The sequence below is a fragment of the Colossoma macropomum genome, unplaced genomic scaffold (assembly GCF_904425465.1).
Source record: "Colossoma macropomum unplaced genomic scaffold, Colossoma_macropomum, whole genome shotgun sequence".
Lineage (NCBI taxonomy): Eukaryota > Metazoa > Chordata > Actinopteri > Characiformes > Serrasalmidae > Colossoma > Colossoma macropomum.
Window position 1 is genome coordinate 29,564,216 of NW_023494792.1, and position 25,585 is coordinate 29,589,800.

General features: G+C 41.1%; 2 protein-coding genes across 7 annotated transcripts in view; one reads left to right on the forward strand and one right to left on the reverse strand.

Annotated features, from left to right (window-relative positions):
* pphln1 (periphilin 1) overlaps positions 1 to 1,173 on the forward strand; it is a 37,604-nt gene extending 36,431 nt beyond the window's left edge. For all 3 annotated transcript variants that reach the window (XM_036576815.1, XM_036576817.1, XM_036576816.1), the window contains one exon: positions 331 to 1,173. In XM_036576815.1, the coding sequence (XP_036432708.1) occupies positions 331 to 525 (195 nt within the window). In that variant the 3' untranslated portion in view covers positions 526 to 1,173. The remainder of the gene's footprint in view (positions 1 to 330) is intronic.
* Positions 1,174 to 1,177: 4 nt separating this feature from the next.
* On the reverse strand, positions 1,178 to 24,590 carry prickle1b (prickle homolog 1b). Of its 4 annotated transcripts, none has more exons than XM_036576813.1 (8): positions 24,225 to 24,590; positions 8,715 to 8,897; positions 6,139 to 6,252; positions 5,345 to 5,482; positions 4,095 to 4,298; positions 3,816 to 4,002; positions 2,874 to 3,722; positions 1,178 to 2,719 (listed from the first exon to the last, which is right to left on the reverse strand). In XM_036576813.1, exons 2-8 carry the CDS (start codon positions 8,883 to 8,885, stop codon positions 1,812 to 1,814), a joined length of 2,571 nt encoding a protein of 856 aa, XP_036432706.1. In that variant the 5' UTR covers positions 8,886 to 8,897; positions 24,225 to 24,590; the 3' UTR covers positions 1,178 to 1,811. The 4 variants fall into 4 exon arrangements, with proteins under 4 accessions (XP_036432706.1, XP_036432704.1, XP_036432707.1 ...); XM_036576811.1 differs by lacking the exon at positions 24,225 to 24,590 and adding an exon at positions 22,261 to 22,556; XM_036576814.1 differs by lacking the exon at positions 24,225 to 24,590 and adding an exon at positions 15,880 to 16,074.
* Positions 24,591 to 25,585: the final 995 nt, after the last annotated feature.

Below are 25,585 nucleotides of genomic sequence, written 5' to 3' on the forward strand. Positions count from 1 at the left end.
CAAAGAAACATCATGGAGGATTGAGCCTGTTTTGAGAGCAAAGGGATCTCTACCCTGTATTAGTGTTGCTAATAATGTGCTCAGTGAGTGAGTTTCAACAGACAGATATTTAAATTTTGGTTTAGTATTACAGAGAAACTGTGACTTCTTTGTGTTTGGGCAGTGCATACTTAATATTCTTAATAACAACTTTTTTTAACATCGCCAAGCTAGTTTGTGTATATCAGGAATCTCTGTAATGTTGAAACTGGACTCTGACCAGCACAAAAAAAATGATATTTACAGATTTGACTGCACTCTAATACTGTTGCTGGTCTTTGTGTTGGCCAGGTATATCGTCAGGACTGTGAGACATTTGGGATGGTGGTGAAGATGCTAGTTGCCAAGGAGCCTAGTCTGGAGAAGCACCTGCAGACCCCTCTGAAAGAGAACTTGAGTGAGATCCGCGAGCGGTGTCTCGAGGACCTGCGGCACTTCATCTCTGAACTGGACGAGGTTGTACGGCAGCCAGAACCCACTGCTTGATGTGAATGCTGGAGCGAGGACCTTCAGGACTGTAGTCTGGAGGTTTGGGACTCTGTGAGAGCGAGATGTTATCTTCCCTGTTCATCACAAAAAAAGGTTGACTGTTGAACTTCAGTGATGAATCCAGGGTCAACATAAAACTAGTCTTCTAAGAGGACCGCCGAGAGAGTATGAAAAAGAAAAAAAAACAACAGGCAAGACTTGATGTGTCTGAAACTGACAGTAAGAATTAATGTTTACTTTATACATACAGTTTGTGTCGTAAGGGTCAATTTTTGGTCTTTTCATTTTGATATTAAACCTCAATAGTACTGACTGAGTATTCATTCAGAAGGTTGCACAGGCAGTTCTGGCAGATATTTTCTGGAATAATCATTGTTACATTTTTTGAAGCAGAGATCCTGGGGTGCTTTGTGCCATTTTTGCAGCGCCACCACGTCTGAATATACTGGTACATAAATTTAAAATACTTTGTGTCATTTTCAAATGTTCAAAATTTGTTGCTGGTGTATTAAAATGTTTTGTTTGTTGCTTTTTGTCAGTGCTATCATTTATTTCTGTGATTAAATAAAAAATAAAGATGTATGCAAACATAGCAGTCAAGTAGTCCTTCGCAATCCACTAGAATGATACAACCGGTGATAGTAAAGCATATTTATTAAATCTTTATTACATTGTTTAAATTGAACAGAATGCTTACCTGCAATAAAATGTATACAATACAACAAAATAAGTGCCTTTCCCCGTTTATTAAAAGGGGATAAGCATGTTGACAGAGAGACGAGAACATAGTTGCTTAAATCGCAAGGTACCGTGCTGTGACAAGGCCGATATATGAAAGAACAGTACGTTTTCAGTTTTCAAAACCCTGGTTAGCAAAATGGCAAGAAGGAAATAAACTCTAATAACCATTTAATAGAACAGAAAAGGATTAGGTAATCATTTTTTCACATTGGGATATAAAAAAATATCAATTCAATCTTAATTTAACAAATATACATTAATGTTTGCTCTATTAAATAATTTTAGTTAGGCTCTATGCTACTAACAATGCTTCTGCTATACATCATTTCATACAACGTTCCAATAAATCCAGCCCAATTTTGATGGGAGGTGTTTTTAAAAAAAAAATTAAGGGGGGGTGGAATCGTCTTTTTGTAGTGGCACCGTACTTTATAGAGACCAATATGTACTCTTCGGTCTTCGTGGCCTGTATCTGTACAGAGTCACAGAGATTCAAGCATGTGTAATAATTCATTATGGGCATAGGAGTGATCCTGAAAGCTCTATGAAATGATGCAGTTCTTGCCCTTATGGCCTCGTTTTTTAGATTTGGTCCGTGAGCCATATACAGATGGTAATGCTGTTACACGGGTCTGGCAGTCTTCGGTGTAATAATGAAAACTTTGGGATCTGGGTTTGGGAATGGGTTTTCCTAGGAAGAATCCCTCTTCCTCAGACTCTGAGGATGAGGATGAGCATGTGGAACACCAGTCGTCTTCATCGTCATCAAAAAAGCCTTGAGAGCGGTCCACTCGGACCATGCTCTGTAGCGCATAGTCTGATGAGGTCTGGTGGTAAGGCATATGTCCAGGAGAGTTCAGGAGAATCCCTTTCCTGGGCTCTGAGATATTAGAAGTTATCTGAGTTTCATAGTGCACCTCTGTTTGCTCTTTGACTGACAGGTGGAGTGCGTTTTCAGAGCATGTTTTCCGACCCTGCCGGCGTCTGTGGTTGTGCCGGTGTTGGCTAAGACGTCTCTGCGATTCCTCCATGTGATAGGTCCGTCTGCGCGTCCTCTCACTCATTGGAGGCGGTCGCATCGCCAGTTCCCCGTAATATCCGTTATCCACAACATCTTCTGAGAACTTCACCTGTTGAGAACGCGACTGAGGTTGAGACTGGGACTTGGTCCTTCTCAGCACAGGGAGATGCAAAGGAGAAGGAGATTCCTCTGTCAGATGGGCTGGAAGCTCCTCTTCCTCCTCCTGTTCTATTTCATCTTCTCCTAGTATCTCCTCATTGTCCAGCAAAGAGTTTAGGCTCTTGAGGGAGTTGGCACTCCTGTGTAGCATGGAGGAGTTTAACGTGCCCATATTGCTCATTTTATCGCACTCCTCCACTTCCTGTTGACCGATGCTTTGGAGGGAGTAGGTGGTCTGTCTGTCTTTGCTCTCTCTGTCCACTGAGGCACCTGAAATACAAAGTTGAGAAGAGGTCAAATACTGTCGGCAAGCTGTTCATACTGCTGTAATGCCGAGTAACGTGTTGTTTAGAGAACCTGTTAGGGATTTCTGAAACTTTACAGCGCTGCCGAAAACATCTTTCAGGAGAAAGCATGTTCTTACCTGTGATATTTGAGAGGGCTAGTGAGTCCATGGAGTCGCCTACATTCTGTTCAGCCTTTCTCAGTTCATCAGTAATGCACTCCAAAGAGTCATCGTACCACTGCCTAGGCTTTGACCAAAAGCCAGCCCCTGCTCCTTGTTCTAGCTCCAGTTCCTGGATCTTCCTGGCACTGGCTGGCCCTGGGTGACTCCCATAGGCAGAGTCTCCAAGACCATCCTGAGACTGGGTCCAGTATGTATCTGTGTGATGTATTTTACTGGCCAGATTATGGCCACCCATCTTCACGTCTTGCTTGGCCCTGCTGGGGTCTGAGTCTGTCAGCATCCATTTCTCCTGCCTGGCGTCCTCTGCCTGCTGGAAGACTCCACGGTCTCCAAACTTCAACAGCAGTTGCGTCATATAATCCTCATGCTCAGCCCACTCCTCCAAAGGATCTTCTGCAGGTTCCTGCTCCTCTCTGTCCCTCCAAAAGCTGTCCTCTGAAAAGTTGAGGCGCTCTATCTGGTGACACATGGTCTCAGAGCTGTCATCACAAAGACTTGGGTTTCTGTATTCTGGTGTTAGTGCATAGAGCTGTGTCTGCTTGTACCGGCCTACAGGCCGGCTACTCTTTCCCATTCTCACACTACGTTGGGACTCCCGTGACCTGGCAGACTGGAAGGCAGAATCTGATGAGTCGGATGCGTGGATATCTTCACCGAGGCTGCAGGCCTTGGAGCAGTAGATCCGTCCGTCCTTCGGAAGGAAAGGGCACCCAAGGAGAGAAGTCTTGCACTGGGCACAGCAAAAGCACTTGTCGGTAGCATGCCAGTGCACACCCTCGTAAGTCATCTGAGCGTGGTCTACTCCTGAAGAAGAGCAAGAGAAAGTATAAGAAAATCAAATGACATACCACAATCATTAAATGCAATATTAAATGAAGCAAGTACACTTTCATTTACCAATGTTTTCCCCACAGGCCTCGCAATACTCTGCATACAGGGACTCAAAGCAGCCGCAGCAGAAGGGACGGCCATCCTTCATAATATACCTCTGTCCACCCAAAACTGTCTCGCACTCAAAACAAGAGAAGTGATTCATGTGCCAGTGACGACCTTCAGCCTCTGTGCACTCATCAGCAAAGATGATCTACGAAAACACAGAAAGGTACATATTAAATACACATTCAAATTAATTATCTACCATCTAGATGCTCAAGATGTAGAATGGTCCATGCTTACCTCATCACAAGCTGAACATCTTGGCTTCAACAGCTCAGCGTGATGCCTTCCACAGTAGATCTTGCCGTTATGGTAGAAGTAGATGAGGTCAACCAAAAGCTCATGGCAGGTGGAACAGCTGAAGCATGCTGGGTGCCAGCAAGGCCCAGAGCCAGCCCTCGAGGCAAATACTGCCATCTCTCCCCCATTGATGCCTTCTTTACACTGCAATTCACATCAAGAAATTATGAGACTTGTTCTAGGTGGCCTAAGGCTGCATACTTACTGCAAATTTGATTGTTTACAAACACAGTACACAAAGGATTAGACTTAAAAGGGTCCTTTGTTTTTGATTCTGAAAAACAGACATCAAATTTTCATTCCCCTTTTTTCCCTTTAAACAATAAGTGGCATCTACAACTCAGCAGTGCATGACCAAACGTAAGGCCGCAAGTAACTGCTGCTGCCACAGTATATGTTTAACAGCTGTTTCCCATTATTAAAACTTGGCCTTGGAAATGGGGGTGTTGAATGTCCTGCAAGTTTGTGGCAACAGAAACTGGAGACTACAGACTATCAGCACGGGCCTGCCATATCATATGTGACAGCTCATGACAGGACACATTTGTTGCTGAGATGAAATAGAGTCTTTGCAAAAGAATAGGCCTTGCAAGGAGGTAGTATGGTACAACAATAGACCGCACAAGACTGACAATCTTTAGAAAACATCATACACATTAGTGCCCAGTTTTGTGCATAGACAGCCTGTATGTTTTATCACAGCCTCTGAAGGCCATCCTCAGGCCTAACTCTGCCCATTTGTACAAGCTGTCTCATTCCCTATGACAACCACACAGAATATTTATTTTTATATCCCTAAATGATTTTTTTTTAAATACATCCACACTGAAATTGATCACACATCTTTATGTTCTCCTCGACATTCTGGCCCAAAAACTTTAATTTCGTATGTTATTTATGTAGTATTCTATAGTGCATCATTGCAGCGGTTTGACAGAATTTACAAATCACTGGGGTGCTAATAGTAATAACAGAGCACTAAATGATCAACCTTTTTACATTTTCAATTTTGGACGGAGTGTCCCTTTAATGAACACGACTAATTTATCACTCAGGTTACCTGAGTGACTACAGAGAGTTGAACATGATGAGAGTCAGAAAACCAAGTATGCAAGCACCTTTACAACAAGCAGATCACAACACACTGGTGTACACTTCTGTATAGATGTAGATTTCTGTGGAGTACATACATGTTCACAAATGGTGTGCTGCAGAGCTCTAGGTAGAAGTTTGGGAGTTCCTCTGCCCAGCGCTTCTTTCTTCCTCTGCATGCTGAACATGTGCAGCTCCCTCCTCTCTTCCTCATTGAGAGACTGGCAATATCGGATCTGGAATGAAGGGAAAGGGAGAAGGTTTATTTACCCAGATCAGAAACAGATGAATAAAAGAGGTCACTTTGACCACAAATAAACGTCTTTCTAAACGTGAGTGAAAACACTTTTGATGGTATTTTTTTCCTCTCTTTTCAACCTGGAACAACAGAACTGGAAAGTATACAAATCATGCCCAGTGTTTATTAAAAAAAAAGATCCAACAGACTGATAAAAGAAGAAGAGACAAACAATCAGGTTTCACTGGCACCACACAGCAGTAAATAGCAGTGTCACGCATAAAGCCTCTTTGAGCGGTGCTTCTAGCCATGCAAACCTTGAGTGTAGACCACAGTTATGCCAGGAATTCTCAGTGGAATGAAACAGTGGGTCTGACAGCAAACATCATAAAAATCACACTGAGAAATGATTTATTGTTCAAGGGTACACTTAAAGGGAGGACAAAGAACCCCCCCTATGATACTCCTGAAATCTCCACATACAAGCTCTGCAGGAATAGTGACCAACTGAGATCATCAGACAAACATTTACAATATCGTTAAGCACACTTAACCACACTTTGGCCTCAGTAGCACAGTAATATAATTTTAAATACCTGAGTGCTTTAACAACATAATTCTGGAACATGTTAAAGTTCTGACTCTGGTCAGTACCTCATTGTCATGGGGAGGAAGCTGATACAAGAGCTGTCTGATCCTGTGTTTCTCTCCAGGGCTGTTGACATAGGGTACCTTCTCTTCTGGCAAGCAGGAAAAGTAGAGCTGGACCTGAGGAACAGGGCAATGAGACAGAGAGAGAGAGAAGAAAGAAGCATTAGTGTGTGCTTTCAGCAACTGGGGTTTGAAACGACACCAGCATCCATCAGTCCTGTGTTATTTAGGCTGACATATAAGCTTCCTCCAATTGTCTCCCCAACAAGGGGGCTATAGGTATATCATTTACTTATGTAAAGCAGGTTAAACATCAGCAATTGTCAGCAGTGACCCTGAGGGATATTTACGGGGCAGGGACCATTAAAGGTGGATATACATGCCTTCTGGAATGTCCCTCGTGTCACCCTCATGCTGAATGCTGGCTGTTAATTCTACAACAATCTTGTTTGTGTGGGGGTGGTGGTGTCAGTCTGATCGCTGTAAGTACTACTCTGAATTGTTTCTACACCCAAGACCTTTTCAATTTCTTCACCGCTTAATTCCGTATTTTTTCAGGCTTATATAACTGAAGGAAATGCTTTCAACAAACAAGTCCAGCACTTCATACACTTCTACAAACGAAGAGAAGATGAGGGGTTAGAAAAACAGATATCAAGCTTGAATCCAAATCTTCGTTCTTTCTCGTTCCCCCTCTCCTCCTAGTGCTCCTCATTGCTTCCATGTGTATGAGGGGCCCGCCCACCTTGCTTTGGGAAAGTGCCATGTAGCCTCCAGACATGGGCTGAGCTCTGTTTGCTGACTACACTCAGCAGGAGTATAAAGGAGCTCATCTTAATGGTTGCGTTGCATACAGTGCCTGAACCACACAAGTCCAAGCCTGACGCTCAGCACTAATTAACAACCGAGTTGCCATGACCAGTTTTTTCCATCTTCTGTAAGAAATGATTTTTTCCTCCTTGATGGTTCAACTGAAGGGCTAATTAACTAAAAAGAAACCTAGAGCAAACCTTGAGAATTGTAGCTTCTATTGGTTCGAAGTAGAGTTATAGCTTTTTTCCCAAGAGCAGAGACTAATAAACCTATCTTGAGGATCAAAGAGACACCGGAGGACAGATCTTTAATGCTGACGCTGAAGTATTTTTGGACACGAGGCATTAGGCCTTAAAACCGGCGTATGGCAGTAGTCTATTTAAGCATTTTGCCACGGATGACTTCACTCGCTCAGGCCGGTCTCTGCAATGCAACTAAATGACTGCAAGGCCATTCTCTGCAGCCTGATACAGAGCAGAGGAATATAGAAACAGACTGTTGGCATCCATGGGGGGGCGGAGATATTGTCTCTGTTTTTACATGTACCTTTTCCAGCATTACAAATATGGGCAAATTACTGCTGTCTTCATTCTTAACATGCTTGCTACCCTAATCCAATACAGCGATGATGGGTGTCCCTGAATTCACCTCAGTAGTTGAATTCAAGCCGATGTGCCTACTTCAGCCCTACCTTCCCAGAAAGGGAAGTCAACAAGCTCTTTTCTGCCTGAGGATACATGCGCCTTTTTATCCAGTTGACCTACACCTAGGCTCCATGCTGACTTCTGCTTTTACGTTGGTTGTCAATGGCCTGTCAGTCAAACTGAACTCTCCAATTCATGTACTTAGCGTCCAGGCAGGTTGCCAAAACTGCCACAGCTCAGGAGTGCATGCTAGATAAAAATCTGCACCGTCCTCAAGGTCAAACACTTCTGTATCTTCAGGCAGAACAAGACTGATACTTTTCCCACTCCTACAGACAATGGATTCAACTTATTTAAGACTTTAAGACTCAAATCTGGTTCTGCTGGATCGAGGTTGAATCTGGTGAGAAAGATATATGCTTTCAAAACCCACTCAAATGTGTGGGAGCTTATCATCAGCAGTATTTTCACTCTAAGCACACTCGTCTGGTATGTGTCACTGTCTACAGTGGGGTGATGGTGTGCATTCTGCAGTATACATCACTTTAGCTAATCCTCTCAACACCTATGTGTTAAAAACCAGAGCTCTTCCCTGGGAAATGTTTCATATTTCATGATAGATTGTGTTTCCTTTTTTATTTCACTGCTTGTGCTTGCATGACTAAATGTGACAACTTTTAAAGCAACACAAACTCCTGTAGTAGTGAAACAAAGTGTCAGTATTACCATGAAATTACCAATAATCTGGTGAATAAACCACAAAAAGAAAAGTGAGATACACAGAGAAGTGTCAGCAATTGAACAACTGCATCAAAAACACAGGATTAGTGACGCCCTCCAAACAGTCCAGGGCTACATATAGCAATTCTGCCTGTCATGATTGCGAGGTATCTATAATGTTAAAGTTAAAAACTATCCTGCATGAATGTTATTTATATTTGTTGGACTTGTTAAATGCCTTGGTTTCATCAGTGCAGCCCAAGAAACACTCAAGAAATGTCTGTAATTGGTCAGGGTCCTCAAAGCACACAAATACGTTTGTGGCCAGTACTGCAACAACTATCAACAAACAATATATTGTTATATTTCTACTGTGAAAACCCTTCAATAAGCCCTGCTCACCTGGTCAGGTCTCAGTCCCGGAGGGACCCATGTGTATTCCTCCAGAGCACAGCCAGAGTCATCGTCAGAAGTGGAACTCCTCTGGAAACCCAGCGCTATCTTGGCTCCTCGCGGTTCCATGTCCAATGTCCTGGCAAAAGGCCGGAACACAGATGCAGACTCCAGACTCATCAGATGGGGGCACTATTGAAAGAACAACACAAAGAGGGTTGTTGTTTTCTGTCTTTATTCAAAACAATGACAATTTACTTAAATGTAAGTAAATATAGTGCAAATTTTAAGGCACTTGGATGGAGAATGACCAGTGCGTTAGATTGAAGAGAGATTACGTTTGGAAGTCTTAGCATGTTTGCTATTCAAACAGTCTTTACTCACAGATAAGACGGAGGCACACAAGAAGAGAGAGATTAAACACTTCTGTCTCTTTCAGTCTTTTCTTATCTTTGTACTGAAGCCCCACAGAGTGCTCTCTGTCAGATAACAAGGCTTTGCCCCCTAGGTGTTGAAACAGACACTTCTGTTCTATTCAAATCCTTTGATTTGCAAATGAGCCCAACATACAGTTTCACAAGGCTACTTGGGGCTGATCAGATGGAAAGTTTTGCTTCTTAGCTCAAAGTATCAGTGACATATCGCTTCTTTTCGCCTTTGCTTCAAGTGCTTTATAGGATGTTCTTCAGCAAGTCTAAAAATATCCTTAGTTCCAAAGGTTTCTCATTCTCATATTGGCAACACATAATTAAACCCCCTAGTTGACCCCACTGCAACTGCCCTTCCGTGACCCGAGTCAAATGGAAATGCAAATTCTGCTGCACAGATCTACCTCATTTCCTACCTCACTGCTTCACCACAACATTACTGCATTCGGATGTAAATGAGCTTATCAGATAGGGCAGTATAGAATCATATATGGAACCTTTGTACTGAGCAGTCAGAGAAGTACAGTGCTGACTAGGGCAATGGGCGTATGTATGTATGGCAAAGAGTGAATGCAGAAATTGGGGAAAAAAATTGCATAATTTTAATTGTTTGAGAGTCAGATCTGAAGTATTATTCAACTAAGTGCACTCCACCAGTCCTTTAAAAAGATGCTAAGACCAGACTGGATGCTTTTCTTAGATTTGTAACAAAAATACTACTGATGTATTCAAAAATTAGGCTTAATAACCAAAGCATGAGAGTTTAACTGTTTATTTGGCCCTGTAACTTAAGGTGTGGTATATTTAAAAAACATGACATTTTCTGTTCATAACTGCTCCCTGTCTGCCTTTCCCTCTACCTCCCTCTCTCCTTCCAGTACGTAGGAAGCAGCCACAGTGAATTCCAGAGCCAACATATACAGCCACTCACGTTACACCTTGTCACTCTCTGGCACCGACACAATGTGTGGCTTTGTGGCAAAACAAAAACAGGGCCGCTCTCTCCCCTGCCCTGCTCACCAAAGCTCAGGCACCGCAGGAAGGCAACATTAAAGAGAAGGGCGTCTTTTAAAAAGAGTCACAACAACTGTGCAATGTAAACACTTTCCAGATGTGGAGCTGCAATTTGAGTGGCACATCTGAAGAGGGAGAAAGTGCTCAGCACAGGCCAGGATATGCTTAGTCAAATAAAAAGCACTTAGAAAATCAAAACACCTCAGTCTTGGATTAATATGCGCTGCACCTGAAGGGGATATTAAACAAACCCGTGCTCCGCGGCAGCCGCTGTGGTTAGGATTCAGGAGTTAATGTTCCCCAAAAGGAAACCAAACATTAAGTGGATTGTTGCTAAAGCACCCTTGGAGTATTCTGAGGACGTCTTCTAGCCCAAAATTAACAGTCTTGCAGAAAATTTAAAGATATAGGATAATTTAATACCACAGTCGACTTATATTAATAGATTTGGAATCGTGTTTGCATAGCCTAGTAAACCAAAAAATACTATGACTGATCATATGGGCCACAGTGGTCAAAAGGCTCACCCTAATGTGTTATTCCAAGGCCAAATGGGCTCATCCAGCTGATATCAAAGAGAAGGACAGACCACCAACAAACAATTCTAAGGATCTGTATCTTTCAAGAAAGGGACAAACTCACAGAAACACACACACCACAGTGTCTGACAGACAAATCATGCTTCAGTTTCATCTCACTGGCAATATTTCAAAATCAAGATTCAGCTATGTACTTTACTATTAAATCCTTCGTTATAGCCATTTATATTAAAAGCATGGTTTTATATTAACTATTTCACGCTTGTAGTTCATTAAAACGAGCAGAGAAATTCTGCCAGGCTCAAACTTTCAATCCACGCCACATTTGTACTTATATAGAAAAACATTTTTTTCATTTTTGCCATGTATTTGTTATTTGTTGAGATTCAATCAAATGAAACAAAAAGTCAAAAGTGCTCACTTGGACTTGTCAATATAGAATGTAAACCAAATATAAATCTAATCAATTATAACTGAATATGTCATTAATAGGGATGCACCAATATGGGAACTGTGGACCGATATCTGACATTTTTTCATGTACTCATTTTTCTGATACATAAATGTTTTTTTGTTTTTTTTTTAAGTCAAAACTGGGATTACATCTATCTGAATTAGCATTACAGAAAAAGCAACATTTATCTGTAAAGGGTTAAAAATGCAGCGAAATGAATATAACACAGCACAGCAGCGCCTAAACATTCTTCTCTTCCAAAAAATACATAAAACGTTGGTTTGAAATATTGGTCAAATGCAAACAAGACTTTAACGCAAATATCTGCCGATAACAATATCATAATGCATCCCTAGTACTTACACATGTAATTACATTTAAACAATACAGTGAACAACAGTAACATCTCTAGCCCTTAAAATCATCTCGCACACAATATAACTAAGCTCTTCATGTACAACAACAAGCTGACTCAAAGGGGACGCACAACTCCTCATACTACTTTCTCAGACTACACAGAGTGTAGGACTTAATGCTGAAACATCTTACCTCAGTGTAATGCATATTAGTAAATCCAGTGATTTCCTCCACAGCTAATGAAAGTGCTAGATCCAGTTCTTCTAAAACATATTCACAAGATAAAGTTCAAGTCCCTAACTGAAGGCATCAGGGCTCCTCTGAATCCTGGAGAGTTTGCCTATCAGCAGCAGTCTCGATCTCAATCCTCCCCACGTTCAACACTCAAATATTTGAATATGGAATGACACAAACTGTGTTTGTCTTTTTTGCCTCTGTAAGTGAGTGTGGGTCCTGCATCTCTCTCTCCCTAGTAAGACCCTGGGGCCAGCCCCCTCTCACTCAAGCCCTCCCACTGCACTTCAAACACACACTCCAGACTAGCCCCCTCACCACTACACATACACTCATATACATTCCTTCTGTCAGAATTGGCCACATATAGAGGCAGCAAGCCCTCTCAAACTGACAGACTTTACAGGTTTGTTCTTAAACCTTTAAGATCATTCAGTCAATCAAAACACTTTATTCATGGTGCAAGATTTCAGTTACATAACATTTTGAGAGAGTATTATTTTCCACCGGTGGTCAAATTTCCTGTTTTTGCTAAAAGCACTTGTCATGTCAAAGAATGAAGTTAAAACAAAAGTTCCCCTAATGTAATAGGATTCCTATAAGAACCTTAAGAGTAAATTTGTACAATTACTATAGTTTACTGCATGGAGGAATATTACGGCGACCCTAAAAAGTGGCCCCATTTGGAAACTATAGCAATTTAACCAATGATGAACTTAAATAATTTGAATAAAATCACTTTTGTAAAACATTTTAAACCCATCAAACATCTCAAATGATAATGATTCAAAACATGCCAGCTGATTTTTGAAAGAATAATTTATCAAAAAGAAAATTACAGAATATAAATTAAATGTGTTGGTTTGAGATTTTGCTTCCCAATACAATAAACTTAATGCATTTTCTAGTATGGCATAAAAGTCTGAATACTTTTGGGGCTACTGTATTTGGAAATATAAAACAAAATTAAAGAAGTGTTCACTATAGTTCACTAAGAAACACTTAAAATCTTACACTCTCTTACTGTATTATTATCGTTGCTCTGATAGGGTGTGAAGGGATGAACTCAACCAATAGAATGTTAATAGCCTACTATTAAGCGTTTAAAAAGTATTCCATATTAACCCAAAGGGTTCAAACTACACAACTTCCCAAATCAAGTAAGTGTATATGACTTTTGGTGAAATACAAAACAGTATGGTGAATGGTGAATGATACTGAGATCTCTATAGTTGGTTAGTTCTCATGAGTGCTCAGTGACATTTCCATCAGCCCCTCCCTCTCCTGTCAGACCCAAGGGTGTTAATAGTGACAATGGCCCCTCTGGTTCATTTCTCTCTTCTACACTTCAGCCACGATCTTCTTATTGTGATCATTCACTCTAAATGCTCTCACAAAAGGAAGAGGCTGTAAGATTTTCTCCTCTTTTAGGAGTCCTCAAGAAACGTCCAATAACAATGATATGAATGAGAAAAACTGAACAAATTTGCTTGAGGCCAAGATGTGAGGACCTTGATGATGTATGCTTCTGCCACTGATCATGATATGGACTCTAAAAGGCCCCTCAATGCTCATGTGAAGTCACATGACTAATGTATTCTGATCATTGTTTCCTGGACAAAAGCTGCCCTCTGCAATTGCCACGGAGACCAATGCAGAGCACTTTCACACTCTAGGCTAACACATCTGAATGTTCAATGAGTCTGTGCTTAAAAGCCAGACAGCAAAAGCAGTCTCAGATCAAATCATGCGCTAGAACAGGGGTATTCAACTTCGGTCCTGGAGGGCTGGTGTCCAGCAAAATTTGGTGATTTCCCTGCTCAAATGCATCTGATTCAATGCAGTGAACTGCTGGTGTGCGAGTAGGGGAATCTCCAAACTGTGCCAGATAGAACTGGCTGCTCTAGAACTTACCACTTTCACACTCTGTGTGATCTGACAGAAAACAGGAACCTTTGCAAAGAGAACATAAACCAGTGCTGACGACAGGAAGACCCGAAATCTTGGACCACTTTCACATTATACATGAACTCCATTACGGCCCCTTCTCTCCTAAAGATGCTTATCACCTTTGAAATGCCAACACAGTGAACTTCAGGAGATCATGTCCTATATATAAAGTGTTTTAATAAGTTGTGTTAAAATAAAAATATAATTTAGAGTTACATTTGATGCATGTCTAAAGCAGGAAAGCTATGGAGACTTTCAAATGAATACACCATAAATGATGCATCTCTGTAAGACTGTGTGTGTGTGTGTATGTATGTGTGTCTAAATGTGTTCTGAATTGATTGGAGAGCACTGCCCTTCCTGTTTCCTTCAAGAACTTTAAGTTCCAGACTATCACCAGCAGCACTGCATGGCTACTTTAGCTTTATCTTCAAGGAAGAGGAAGCTACGTGCTAAACACCTAGGGTGGACATCCTCTTCTTCCCATTGTAAAACGGGGTGACCTTCCCCAGCAAAGCCATTATACATGATAACACATATTTCACCACATTGCCACGCCAATTGACAACTGCTTAAGAATGGATGCTGTCTTGTTGCATTCACATGTCAGTGCCATCTAACTAATGAGGCTTTTTTCCACCAACCTTTGACCCCTGCACACACCCTGAGTTCCCTTTGCCCATCTCTCTTAGCCCTTCAATTCAAACCTCCTGGTGTTCATGGCTGGAACCACCATACCCACAGGAAAAGAAGCATGAGGAATAAATCATTCATTTTATAGACATTAACATACTTAATGGCAATGTTTTTGACAGAGTTTCAGTCCACTGTTAGACAAGTATCTCCATTTGTTTTCCATTTTCATTTTTGAAATCATTTGAGCACAGCAGCTGCCCATTACAATGTGTGAAACTTTCATGATGAACGGTCCAATAGAAATGCTCCAAAATTGCTTGGAATGAAACCTCTTTGCCCTCTCCATTGAGAGATACTTGTTTTCCTTTGGATAGTGACGATATGGTACACACAGTCATTTGCCAATGTATCTCTTGATTTTATAAGTGAAAAAAAAATTAACAGTAATTTTAGTGCACAATTTGTATGTATTTGCTGAGTTACACATATTGAAAAAAAAAACAAAATATACAATATAAAAATGATTTTTTTTCTAATATGGAAAATTCAATAAACAGTAATCATGCATTAAAATGTGCAGAAGTATGTTCTCTGTAGAGGATGTATAAACTTATTTTCACTCAGAAAATCAACAAAACGTCATTCGATTAAACTTTTGCACGTAATTGTAGAACTTCGTAAGTAAGATAGATGAACAGAAAAGGTCTATATCCTTGAGGAAATTTTGTAAACAAGCACCATTTACACTGTGATGGCCAATATCCTTGAGGCCTTAAGCCTCAATTAACCCCTCAGTCATCTCTATTGTAAAGCCAGCATGGCTGTTTGTGCACTAGACATGGATTTACGGTAAATCCATGTTAATATTCCATTTAACGCATACAGGAATTTATCAGATATATAACAACTCTTATAGTGTAAGCTTAATTACTATAGTTTAACAGTTCCAAAGTATATTTGTGTAGACAAAAGCATTTATCTTGAATACCTTTGAACTTAAAAAGGAAATAAAGCATCCAAGCAGAAAAAATGAAAGTGGAGAAATTTTCTTGAGGGTCTGTCGATTTAGAGTAATCTTGCTGCTTCAAGGCTACTTTAGTACGATGAACATGACGCACTTCACATGTGAGCAGCAATAACATTAAGTCTTTGACAAGATTTACATCAACAGTGACTGCACAATCATCTTAGTGTATGCTCTGCACTGAATCCAAGCAAAAGCACCATTGATCTTACAAACTTTGTACAACAGAACAAGTGAACTTGTTCTGACAGAAAGATAAATCAAGCAAATGTTACAAAGTGCCAACAATATCACTCTGGGTAGATGTTACTGTTACTAAACTTTACCACTCAACATGTCCAGGCACATACACTCAGACCAGCAAAGATCTGTATACATCTCTAGCTGCACTGTGACTTTTGTCACCTGTTGCAATTCAGATCAGCAACCACTGCACAGTTCACACAACCTCAATGCATGTCCATTAGGAGCCCATTCACACTCTGCATTCTCCCCTCACTACTGAAGTCTGAATTTGAATGGGTTTAATGATTCACACCTGAAAGTGGCTCTGTTGGTACAGACTTCACTCCTCTTCATACATTGCTGCCAGGTGTAAAGTAAGTGTTTGAGGGACTGGCACTTGCTTTTTGCAGCTCCGTGTTAATATTCAGAGTCGCTGAACAGTATAATAACCAGGCTTGTGTGAGATACCGGGTTGTAAAACGTCAAACTGCGTGCCAAGTCTTAATAACTGCCAAGGGGTGTTATCAAGACACCTCCGCCACAATAGAACAAGGCCATAAAACCTAATAAAAAAAAGCCCAACGTTCCTCTGTAATCACAGCCCTGAATGCCCTTAGAGCAGGAAAAAAAAGGCCAAATTAGCCGGGAGCTTCCACACTTAACAGCTGTGTGCAGCGACTCGCCTGTGTCATGCACATGGGCCGTCTTAACCTACATCTAACCCACTTTTACAGTTTTCACACAGGCAGACTAAAATCCTCTAAATGCTACTAACAGTTTCTCACTCTAAGTGTCCAATGCAAGATTAAACATTCTTAATGCTTTTGCCAGTGGAAAAAAGAGGGGATATAAAGCTTGACTTTTTGACTCAGTGGACATTTTCTCATATGTCTAGTCTGACTAAACCTACCATTCATGATTCAAGACTGAAATCTTCTCAATGGTTTATTCAAAAATTGAATTATGTTAAGTGTAACAAAATAATTGTCTTGGCACTGAAGTCATCAGCATTTACTTAGTGTGATCAGAGATAAATCATTTTAAATGCCTCTGAATTTGACATATCTTATGTTAAACCCTTTAAGACTGGACTGTGGAAAAGCTTGTCCCATTAAGTGCTCATGCTTCCAGTGAACAATGCTGTTACTTTCAGAAAGGTTATTTTAGATGATCATTTCAGGCTAATTATAAGCATTATTCTGGACTTTTCTGAAAAGAGTCCCAGCAGAACAAACAGGGAGGCATTTATATACTATCCCTTGTTGGTTAACCTGCTCTCAGCAGAGGCACAATAGCAGGAGGAGTAAAACAGATAGCTATGTTGTTAAAGACAGGAAGTGTCTTTATGCCAGGTCATGTTATCTGTCAACAGGTACCCACTCAACTTCACTGCACAGGAAAGCACATCCAAACTCTTTTATTCTCTCTTTCTCTCACTCGCAAACACAAACACACCTCATTCAGCCATCACCATAGCATTTCCATAGCACACCAATGTGAATATACTGTGGATAAGCCCTGTAATATTGCACTTTGAGGTATGCAGTGCTACACTCCATTTGATTTGTATGGGCGAGCTGTGTGGTAGAGATGGAGCTATGGGTCAGTGACTGCATGAGTCTAGCCTTTCATCCCTAGGGCTTCAGCTGCTGCCCCAGTTAGCCTGTGTGTGTGTGTGTGTGTATGTGTAAGCTCATACAGAACCCTGTTTCATGAGGGCCCTACTGGTGGCTTAATTTGATATTGTTAACTGATGTATTTCAATTTAAGAGAGCACTGGGGATTACTCTGAGAAAGCTGAGCTATACGTATTCAGCTGTAGTCAATACACTGTGTGCCCACGCATTTGATATCACATTTTCCATACATCAGAGGTAAGACTGCTTCTGTTTTATTTAAATGTCTCATGCATAACAAGCCCCTCGGTATCTTGCTCAGAAATTGTAAAAACATTTAAAAGGGACTATGTCATGAAAAACATGAAAAAATTCATGCCATTCCGTCCCCAGTCCATACAGGCCATATGGAAACTTTTGAATTCACTGTTTCTGTGATGTCACGAGTGCCAATTCTTTTACATATATCTGTCTATTCTGCCTACAGCAGTTTAGCTCTGCCCCATTCCCACTGAAGTTATGAGGATTGTTTTAGCCTGAACTGCTTTTTGAATAAGCTGCAATACATGACAGTCAATCTGAATAGAGGTCAATTTATTATATATCAGCCTTAAAGGCACAGTAGCAGAAACAGGCTGTTTAAGTGATAGAGAGGACAGAAAATGGCCACGTAAAAGTAAATTATGACTGTTTTTGTAAAAGAAATAAAATAAATGCAAAAAAAATTGTTTATGGGCCTTTTAATGTTAGAAAGTGTTAGTGTTATTTCCCCAACCCCCTAGATATTAAAGCAATAGTTTAGCATGAAATCACTTTTACACAGTTTTCCCTTTATACCAAATATCGATAAGCCCAGACATGTTTGGTGTCTGAAGTTTTTTCTTTAGTTTTGCGCTGGAAGCTAATATAGAAATACAAACAGACATGCTTATGTGGTTTTTGGCACTGCATGACAAACTATAGTCTATTAAAATGGACAATGTGTATCATATGGCTTAAAACAATAGTTATTCATTTTTATAGTCATCAGCATTGAAACAGTGTTAGAAACTACATAAGCAAGTCTGTTTGAAATTACTTAACAACTTAATGCTTGAGGCAAGTGTGTGATGATTTAGGCATTCACTGTTAATTGGTGAGGTATGAGCTTCCGTTCCCTGTTAGCTACATTGGCCTTGTGGCTCCACTGCAAAATTAAAGAAGCAAAATTCAGACACCAAACATTGGCTCAAACGCCTACCATTGGGGTAAAGGGGAAGATTTTCAAAACTTGATTTTACACCAAAGTAGTGGGCTAAAATGCGTCCGGGGACCACCCAGTGCAACTTTCCCCGGAGCCGGTCCCTCTCTACCAGACTTCAGCCTTGCAGAACAGCTCTTACTTCCACTCCTGCTAATTGCAATCATTTAGGCAATTCCCAAACAACACAAACCATCTGCTCCTGATGACTCTGATTATTAACGATATACTGCTCTACAGCCAGCACATGGAGGAAACTAACCAGACAGGAATGAGTCTGTCATTTGTGTTTATGAGAGAGGATGTATTATATTTGGCTGTGGGAGTGAAGGTAGAAGTCTTCTTGATAGGTTATTAGTATATTTGTCTTGGCCTTGAGCCCTTGTGCATGTGAACTGAATACTGATGAAGTTACTCTTCTGCTGGTGTGATTGATTCATCTCAAGATTTATGACAGATTTCATTATACGTCTTTCATCAGTAAGGGAAACAATATGAACATGAATTAACAATGGTTAGTTTTCTCTAGAGTTTAAGGACTAAATATGGATCGCTTTTCATGACACACTAAGCAACTCTGTCTGCTATCTTGCATCACCTCCATTTAGACGGTAATTATTGCCTCTCCTCTCCTCGAAGAAAAAATGTGGGCTTAGGGAACAGGGGCTGGTATACAGCTGTAATGACACCGTACCCTCAGGCATGCAGATCTCTCTTTCTCTGTCTCCCTCCCTTACACACACACAATTCAGCCACTTTCCCATCATTTATAAACCACTTACATGCTATTTGCAAGTAACTGATGACCAACCCTAATTTTTTTGGCCCTCTGACAGGATGTGCTTTGCCCTACTTCCAACACTATTTACATACAGTGTTAGGGTAGCAGGGCAGGGGGTGGATTAAACACTGTGAGTAGATTGAGTAGAAACATTCCCGCTAATATTCCAATTATTTGCCTGTTTTCGGTGCACTCAAGAGCAACATCATTTTAAGCTTGAGCTTAAACTGAACTTAGTCGGCTGTTTAATTCCAAATAACAGTAAATCGTTCTACATCCATGAAGACTGTTTGCAGTCTTGAGGCCACAGTTTGTGAGATTCAGCCAAAAATGACCTTCCTGTGTATTTTGACTGTGAGCTGGAGTTTATTTGTTTGAGTCCATTCTGCAAAGAACCTTTAAACAAATCTGTTAATCTAATGCAGATGGAACAAGAGAATCAGATAGACCCAGAGAGAGAGGGATGAAGACCCAGTGAGAGTGAAAGAGAACTCTGAGATTGTGTTTAGAAGGAGGACACGGGAATGTAATTCATAATAATCTCTATCAGGTTGTCTCTGAAGATTAACACGCGTATTGTTGAGAGGTAAAAAGCTTTAGGCCTTCATCCAGATGTCAGATGCCCTCAGGGGGATTCCACACAGCCTAACAGCAGTAGGAACGCGCATACGTGCATGAGAGAGAGAGAGATATACAACCACATACAAACAGACGAGCCTTCACATGTTGCATTTCACAGCTGAATGGTTTAAAATAACGAAGCTTGGCCTGATGTAATATTTTTGGGAGAAAGCAGAAGAGTCTGGTTTCTGGGGTCATGAATATAAACACATATGGTGCTGCTTTACAATCTCATTACTATGCAAGCAATTAAACTCTCATACTTTTACCAGTGCAAACAAGTACACAATAAAATCTCTGTTAGGATGTTTCTACCTGGAAAGCCCCAAGCATTCATTAACAAACCACAGTGAATTTATGAGTGTCTCTTCATTCCTGCGCTATGCTGATGAATATTTCTGTAAGTAAGACTTGTGAGAGGAGATGAGACTGGCATCTATTGTAATCGTGGATGAGGCTCTGAGAGTAATCTGTTTTAGTGGGCTTTTGCACTGTAAATGCATTGCCATACTGTACATTTAAAATGCTCTTAAAAGCTCTGCAGTTGGCAAAAATGCTATACAATCTTACAAGGACCACTGCTAGATGGTTAGAGAAGCCTTTTTGCCATGCAAATCTGGGCTTCACTCTGAAGAGCAGCTTTGATGGGAGATCCAAGTGGAACACAGCATCACATTCTGCCCAAGAGGTTGCTTGTTACAGCTAATTCAGTTTGGTGCGTGTGTGCGAAAAAGAGTGCTCTCATGATTAGATTTGGGACTGTGCATTCAGAGCTCTGCTGGCTTTTTTTAGACCTAAGAATGTGATAACAGGCACATGAGAATGATTCAAGGAAGCCAAGAGAAAAACTTGAACATATCCACCCGACCAGACGCTTTATGCACATTATATCCCTAAAAATGTTAATCAAAATCGAAAACTGATCAGAACAAGCAACCTTACAAAGTAGAGACGTAACTATGATTCTGTCATGCTTTTTCCATTTCCAAGGGAAGTGGTTCAAATGTCAGCAAAAAACTAAACGAAAGCAGCAATAATTGCTATTTGAAATAAAAATAGATGCACAATCTGCTAACTCTTTGTGGAAAATGCACTGTTGTCTACCATGTGTTTGAGAGAGATGGACACAGCTGTGTTATTCTAGGCTTTAAGATTGACTCTAGTCATGACAATAAAATCGCAAAAAAGCAAATCTAATCCAATATTTTTGAATCACCCCTAGCAACACACCTCAAGTCCTACAGGTTATAACATCTCAAATACAGCCTACATTCTATAGTACATCCTGCAATATATGGCATTCTATATGTAGTTACGTAGTATATAGCGTTGATCTAAAGACATGATATCGTCTCCCTAACCAAACAGTAAGCCATCATTGACAGATAAAGCTGCTTCTCAGCTGTCACAGCTAGAGTTTGATCAGCTCCGCGGCCGTTATGATGCGGTTATCACATCATGAATCTGCTGCGCGTCTGCCAGTCTGTTTGCCTGTGTTTCATCTTTAAAGTGTAATAACAAGGCAGCCCCCAGCTGTCTGCCCAACAGTGCTAAATCATCGCCATCATTAATCTCCACACTGATACTGCTTATCAAGGGTAATTACCGTGCAGCCAAATCGTTGTTAGTTGGATTTCAGAAAGAAAACCACTGCAAATACATCACTGATTCAAGTTGTGGGGTACTCACTAAGTTCTATTATAGAGGGTGAATTCAGTCCATTTGCTGGGCCATACTAATAAAATTCAACAGCACAATATTTTCAAAATATATGAGAGTATCAGATGATATTTAAGTTTGTATTAATTATGTTAATGAGTCTACGCCTCCTGAATACTGGTATTCTTATGTTGAAAGAATATCTTACAAATCTGATATGGCTTGTTCTGATTTTTTCAAAATTAAAGCACCATCATGTCCCAGACACTATGAGTAATGTTCACAAAACAGATGTAAAAACTGAAAAACAACTGCTTGAGAACAGAGACACTGATATTTTATGGGCATTATCATGGATACAGTGCTCATTATACATCAAATATACTGCTACAACCAAAAAGCAATATCACACTTTGTCAATATCATAATATACCAGCATAGGCAATACAATGAAAAGCACTACATAGAGCTACAATACATAGTTTTAAAACCAAGCTTCTGTGCCATAGCTTTATGTAGAGAAAGGGTTAGAGCAAAAATAGCAAACTGACCACTGACAAAAGGCAGTCGCAAAACTTTTTCAGCATCTCACCTTCCTCTTAACGCCATACTGATGGGTGTTCAAACCATTAAGACTGCTACAGAGGTGACTAAACTGCTTATTGCCATTGCCAAATAACACTATGTTCTACTTTCTCTTCCTTCTAGCACAAGCTGACTTACCTTGATTTACACAGTAATGTTAGATGTTTATCATGAAAATAGCTCCAAATTCACCTTTAGTGGATGCTTTGATTGATTTGGGGGCAGCAATGCCAGATCCAGTTCCAGCCGTATAACTTTGAGTTCTCTCAGGACTGCCAAAGGACTGTCTGCCTCCCCTGCGCAGATTTGGCACCACTCACGACCTGAGGAGCTAAAAGGCTGCCAAACGTGTCTGCGCACTGCCTGATTTACATAGGCTAGCACACACTCAGCACCTCCCAGCATAAATAGGCCTCTGTGTTGCCTCTCCACTACCGGCTAGTAAATCAACACGGCTACGTATACGCGCACACCCCTGGGCACCACATATCCTGACCGCTACTGCTCTGCTGGATGTGGCTTTGGAGTTGCACAATATCCCTCTTACACACATACGCATACAGACATACTCGCTCACACAGACACGCCTCTGTCATGTAGTGAACACATTTATTTAAACCCTTTCCAAATCCAGATGTGCATAAAACATAGTGGGGCTTTAAGTGCTGAATGCTAGGGGAGAAATGTTTTTGAAGATGGCATTCGGTCCATTTCTGTCCTTACAAACATACACACACAGGCACAGATACATTCATAGACTAAATCTCCATTGGACATCACTTAAAACCACCATTCAGATGCTCTAAAATGACTTGTACTCTGCCTTTGCCATCTGACCCACATACAGTAGATGGAAAGATACATGCAAATTCTGAGTACAAGTTTAACAATGTAGGAAAGAAAAACAAAAAAGTAAAAGACCTCCCTGAGCTGCCACAATACCCCCCTGAGTGGTAAAGCTCTGTCATGTGGACCAACGCAGCAGGAACCAAAAAACCAACAACTCATTCACAACATTCCAGTCAGCTGAGACTGCACTTCACATGGGCTCCTAATGGCTCATGTATTAACCCACTCTTACCATGGCTCTCAAATCTCAAGACTCAGTCTGGCCACCTGCCACATATTCCACTGGCATCACCTGACCACCCCCCTGGGTCTGGTTAACTAGTTTGTCATTGACTCTTATTCAGCAGTGTGCACTCCACATGGGGCCATTAAGAAATAGGAATGGGCGAGAGGAATTAGCTCATTAGCTTATCAGGTATCACTCTCGACATGGACTAATATTCAGCTACACTGGCCGCACCACAAACTCTTTAATCTCTGTGAGAAGCACAGAACCCGCGCTTACCAGTCTAACCACTAGGTGACACCACCTCCCCTGTTACCACTTTAAATCCCAACAGCTCAGCTGAGAACTACAGCTGTAAAAAACATGCTTTTCTCTTCCACACTTGTGTGGCGACCCGTGCTTATAAGGTCAAATGTAAAATGTCTGAAAAGAAAAGAGAGCTGAGGTGCTGAGAATGCGCTCACATAATACATTTTTGTGTTTTTTTTAGGAATGAAGACAGTGCACAACTGAGGTTTCCACATCAGAGGAATAACCCTGCATCTTACATGTTAGTCAGGTGTTGTGAAAGTGAAGTGAAAGGCATGTTTAGGCAGAAAAACGGCGCATGCGCACACAGCCGAGCCTCCTCAACTGCAGGACAGTGACTGACATGTCAGCGTTTACCTGAGTGACAGGCAACAGCTGAGTCCACACATCTGTACACTGCTCAGAAACGCCTGCACGGACCACTGCGAACGGGCTGCGACAGACTGAAAACTGCTTTAACTCTTTAATTCTGTTTTCACGAAACGAATGTAAAAGGTACTCAGCCCTCCGTTCAGTCACAGTATTCAAAGAGTGCTCGCTCTCTCGCGCTCGCTCTCTCTCTCTCTCTCATTACTACAGCGTACTAACTAACGTAGTCCATAATGTGTGACGAGAGACTCGAGAGAGACTCGTTTTCTCGTATTTTACGCAAAAGCCATTTTCAGTCCTGTCAGGCTGACTCGGGTTTTTGATGAAAACTCTACTGCAGAAAAAACATTGGCAAACTATCTGAAACGAGTAACAGGCTGTAAGTCCATGTTTTCATACTCACAGGTTAAGTTCAGTGCGAACCCACAGCCGCAGATTTTCCTCTGAAGCTAGAAAATAATCACAGCGTCACAGTGTCATCTGCTTGACCCCGGCCGTCCAACAAAACAAGAAAAAACGTCCCCTTGTTGAAACAGAGCAGTCAGAATCCAGACAAAGCGCCCACCATGGTGTGTGTGTGCAGACAGTGAGGGTCTGAGTCCCCGCCGCAGGAGAGTTTAAACCGCCGCTGTGCTCAGCTCCACAGTCGAAGACGCTGCGCGTGCACGGCCGTTAAAAAACACATTAACGTTCCTCTCTGCCTATTGGCTTAGAAACAAGTAACCAGGTAACCAATCAGCACGCAGGACTGGCGCTCCGCGGACGCTGCTAGTTCTCCTCCTCTCTCACTTCACAGACGAGTCCAAAAGAGTTACCTGTTTAATCCCACCCGTTTTCCTTCCCGCGCTGGGATTGGGTAGTAGTTTTACTAGAGGACCTGTTAGCCAATCCTGTCGTAGGTGGCGTCTAACGTTAGCCAATCAAAGTGCAGGAGGCGCGTTCTGACGGAATACAGGTGGGAAAAAAAAGAAGCGCCCTAGTATGAAGTGCGTGGCGTTGATTTCAACATGTGCAAGCGCAGTTACTTCACATCACCATTAAAAAAGCTAACTGTACGCCAAGACTTTGTTGCCTTTGTTTATTTTAGCGCCAACAGGGTTTTTATTTTGGAGTAATGCAACAGAAGAAACACTTTTTGGTTGCTATCTGTTGATGAATCTTTTTGCAAATGAGGTGTGTGAGTGTGAAGAACCTTTTTAAAGTTTAAAGAATTGCCACATAATGTAAAGGATCTACATCATTTAAAGGATGTCAGTCACTCAGTGTTGTGTTTTATCTTTTGAATGGGTGTTTATATGATCATCAGTTAGCTGGAACTGAGCCTGTACTATTGTAGGTGGAACCTTTAGCCTGCTTACTAATGTTACACTAGGTTTAAAGCAGGCTTAGAACATTATAGACAGCTTAGAACACTATACAGCTTAGAACACTATACAACAGGTTAAATTTCATTTACATTTACATTTATGGCATTTAGCAGATGCTCTCATCCAAAGTGACAAAGTGCTTTTGTCCACTCAGAGAATGTTAGCTAGCTAGTACAAATAGGTTACAGTCCAAAGTACCCTTAAGCTTAGATACTGCCAGAAACAAACGCCAGTGCTGATTCCTAAAAAGAAAGATAAAGAACACAGAAGTAAGACATACCAAGTGCAATACCATATATTTCAATCAGTTCTAGATTACTGTTAATTTAAGTGCTTCACAAAGAATGGGTCTTCTGTCAACTTTTGAAGACAGTGATGAACTTTGCTATTTGGACAG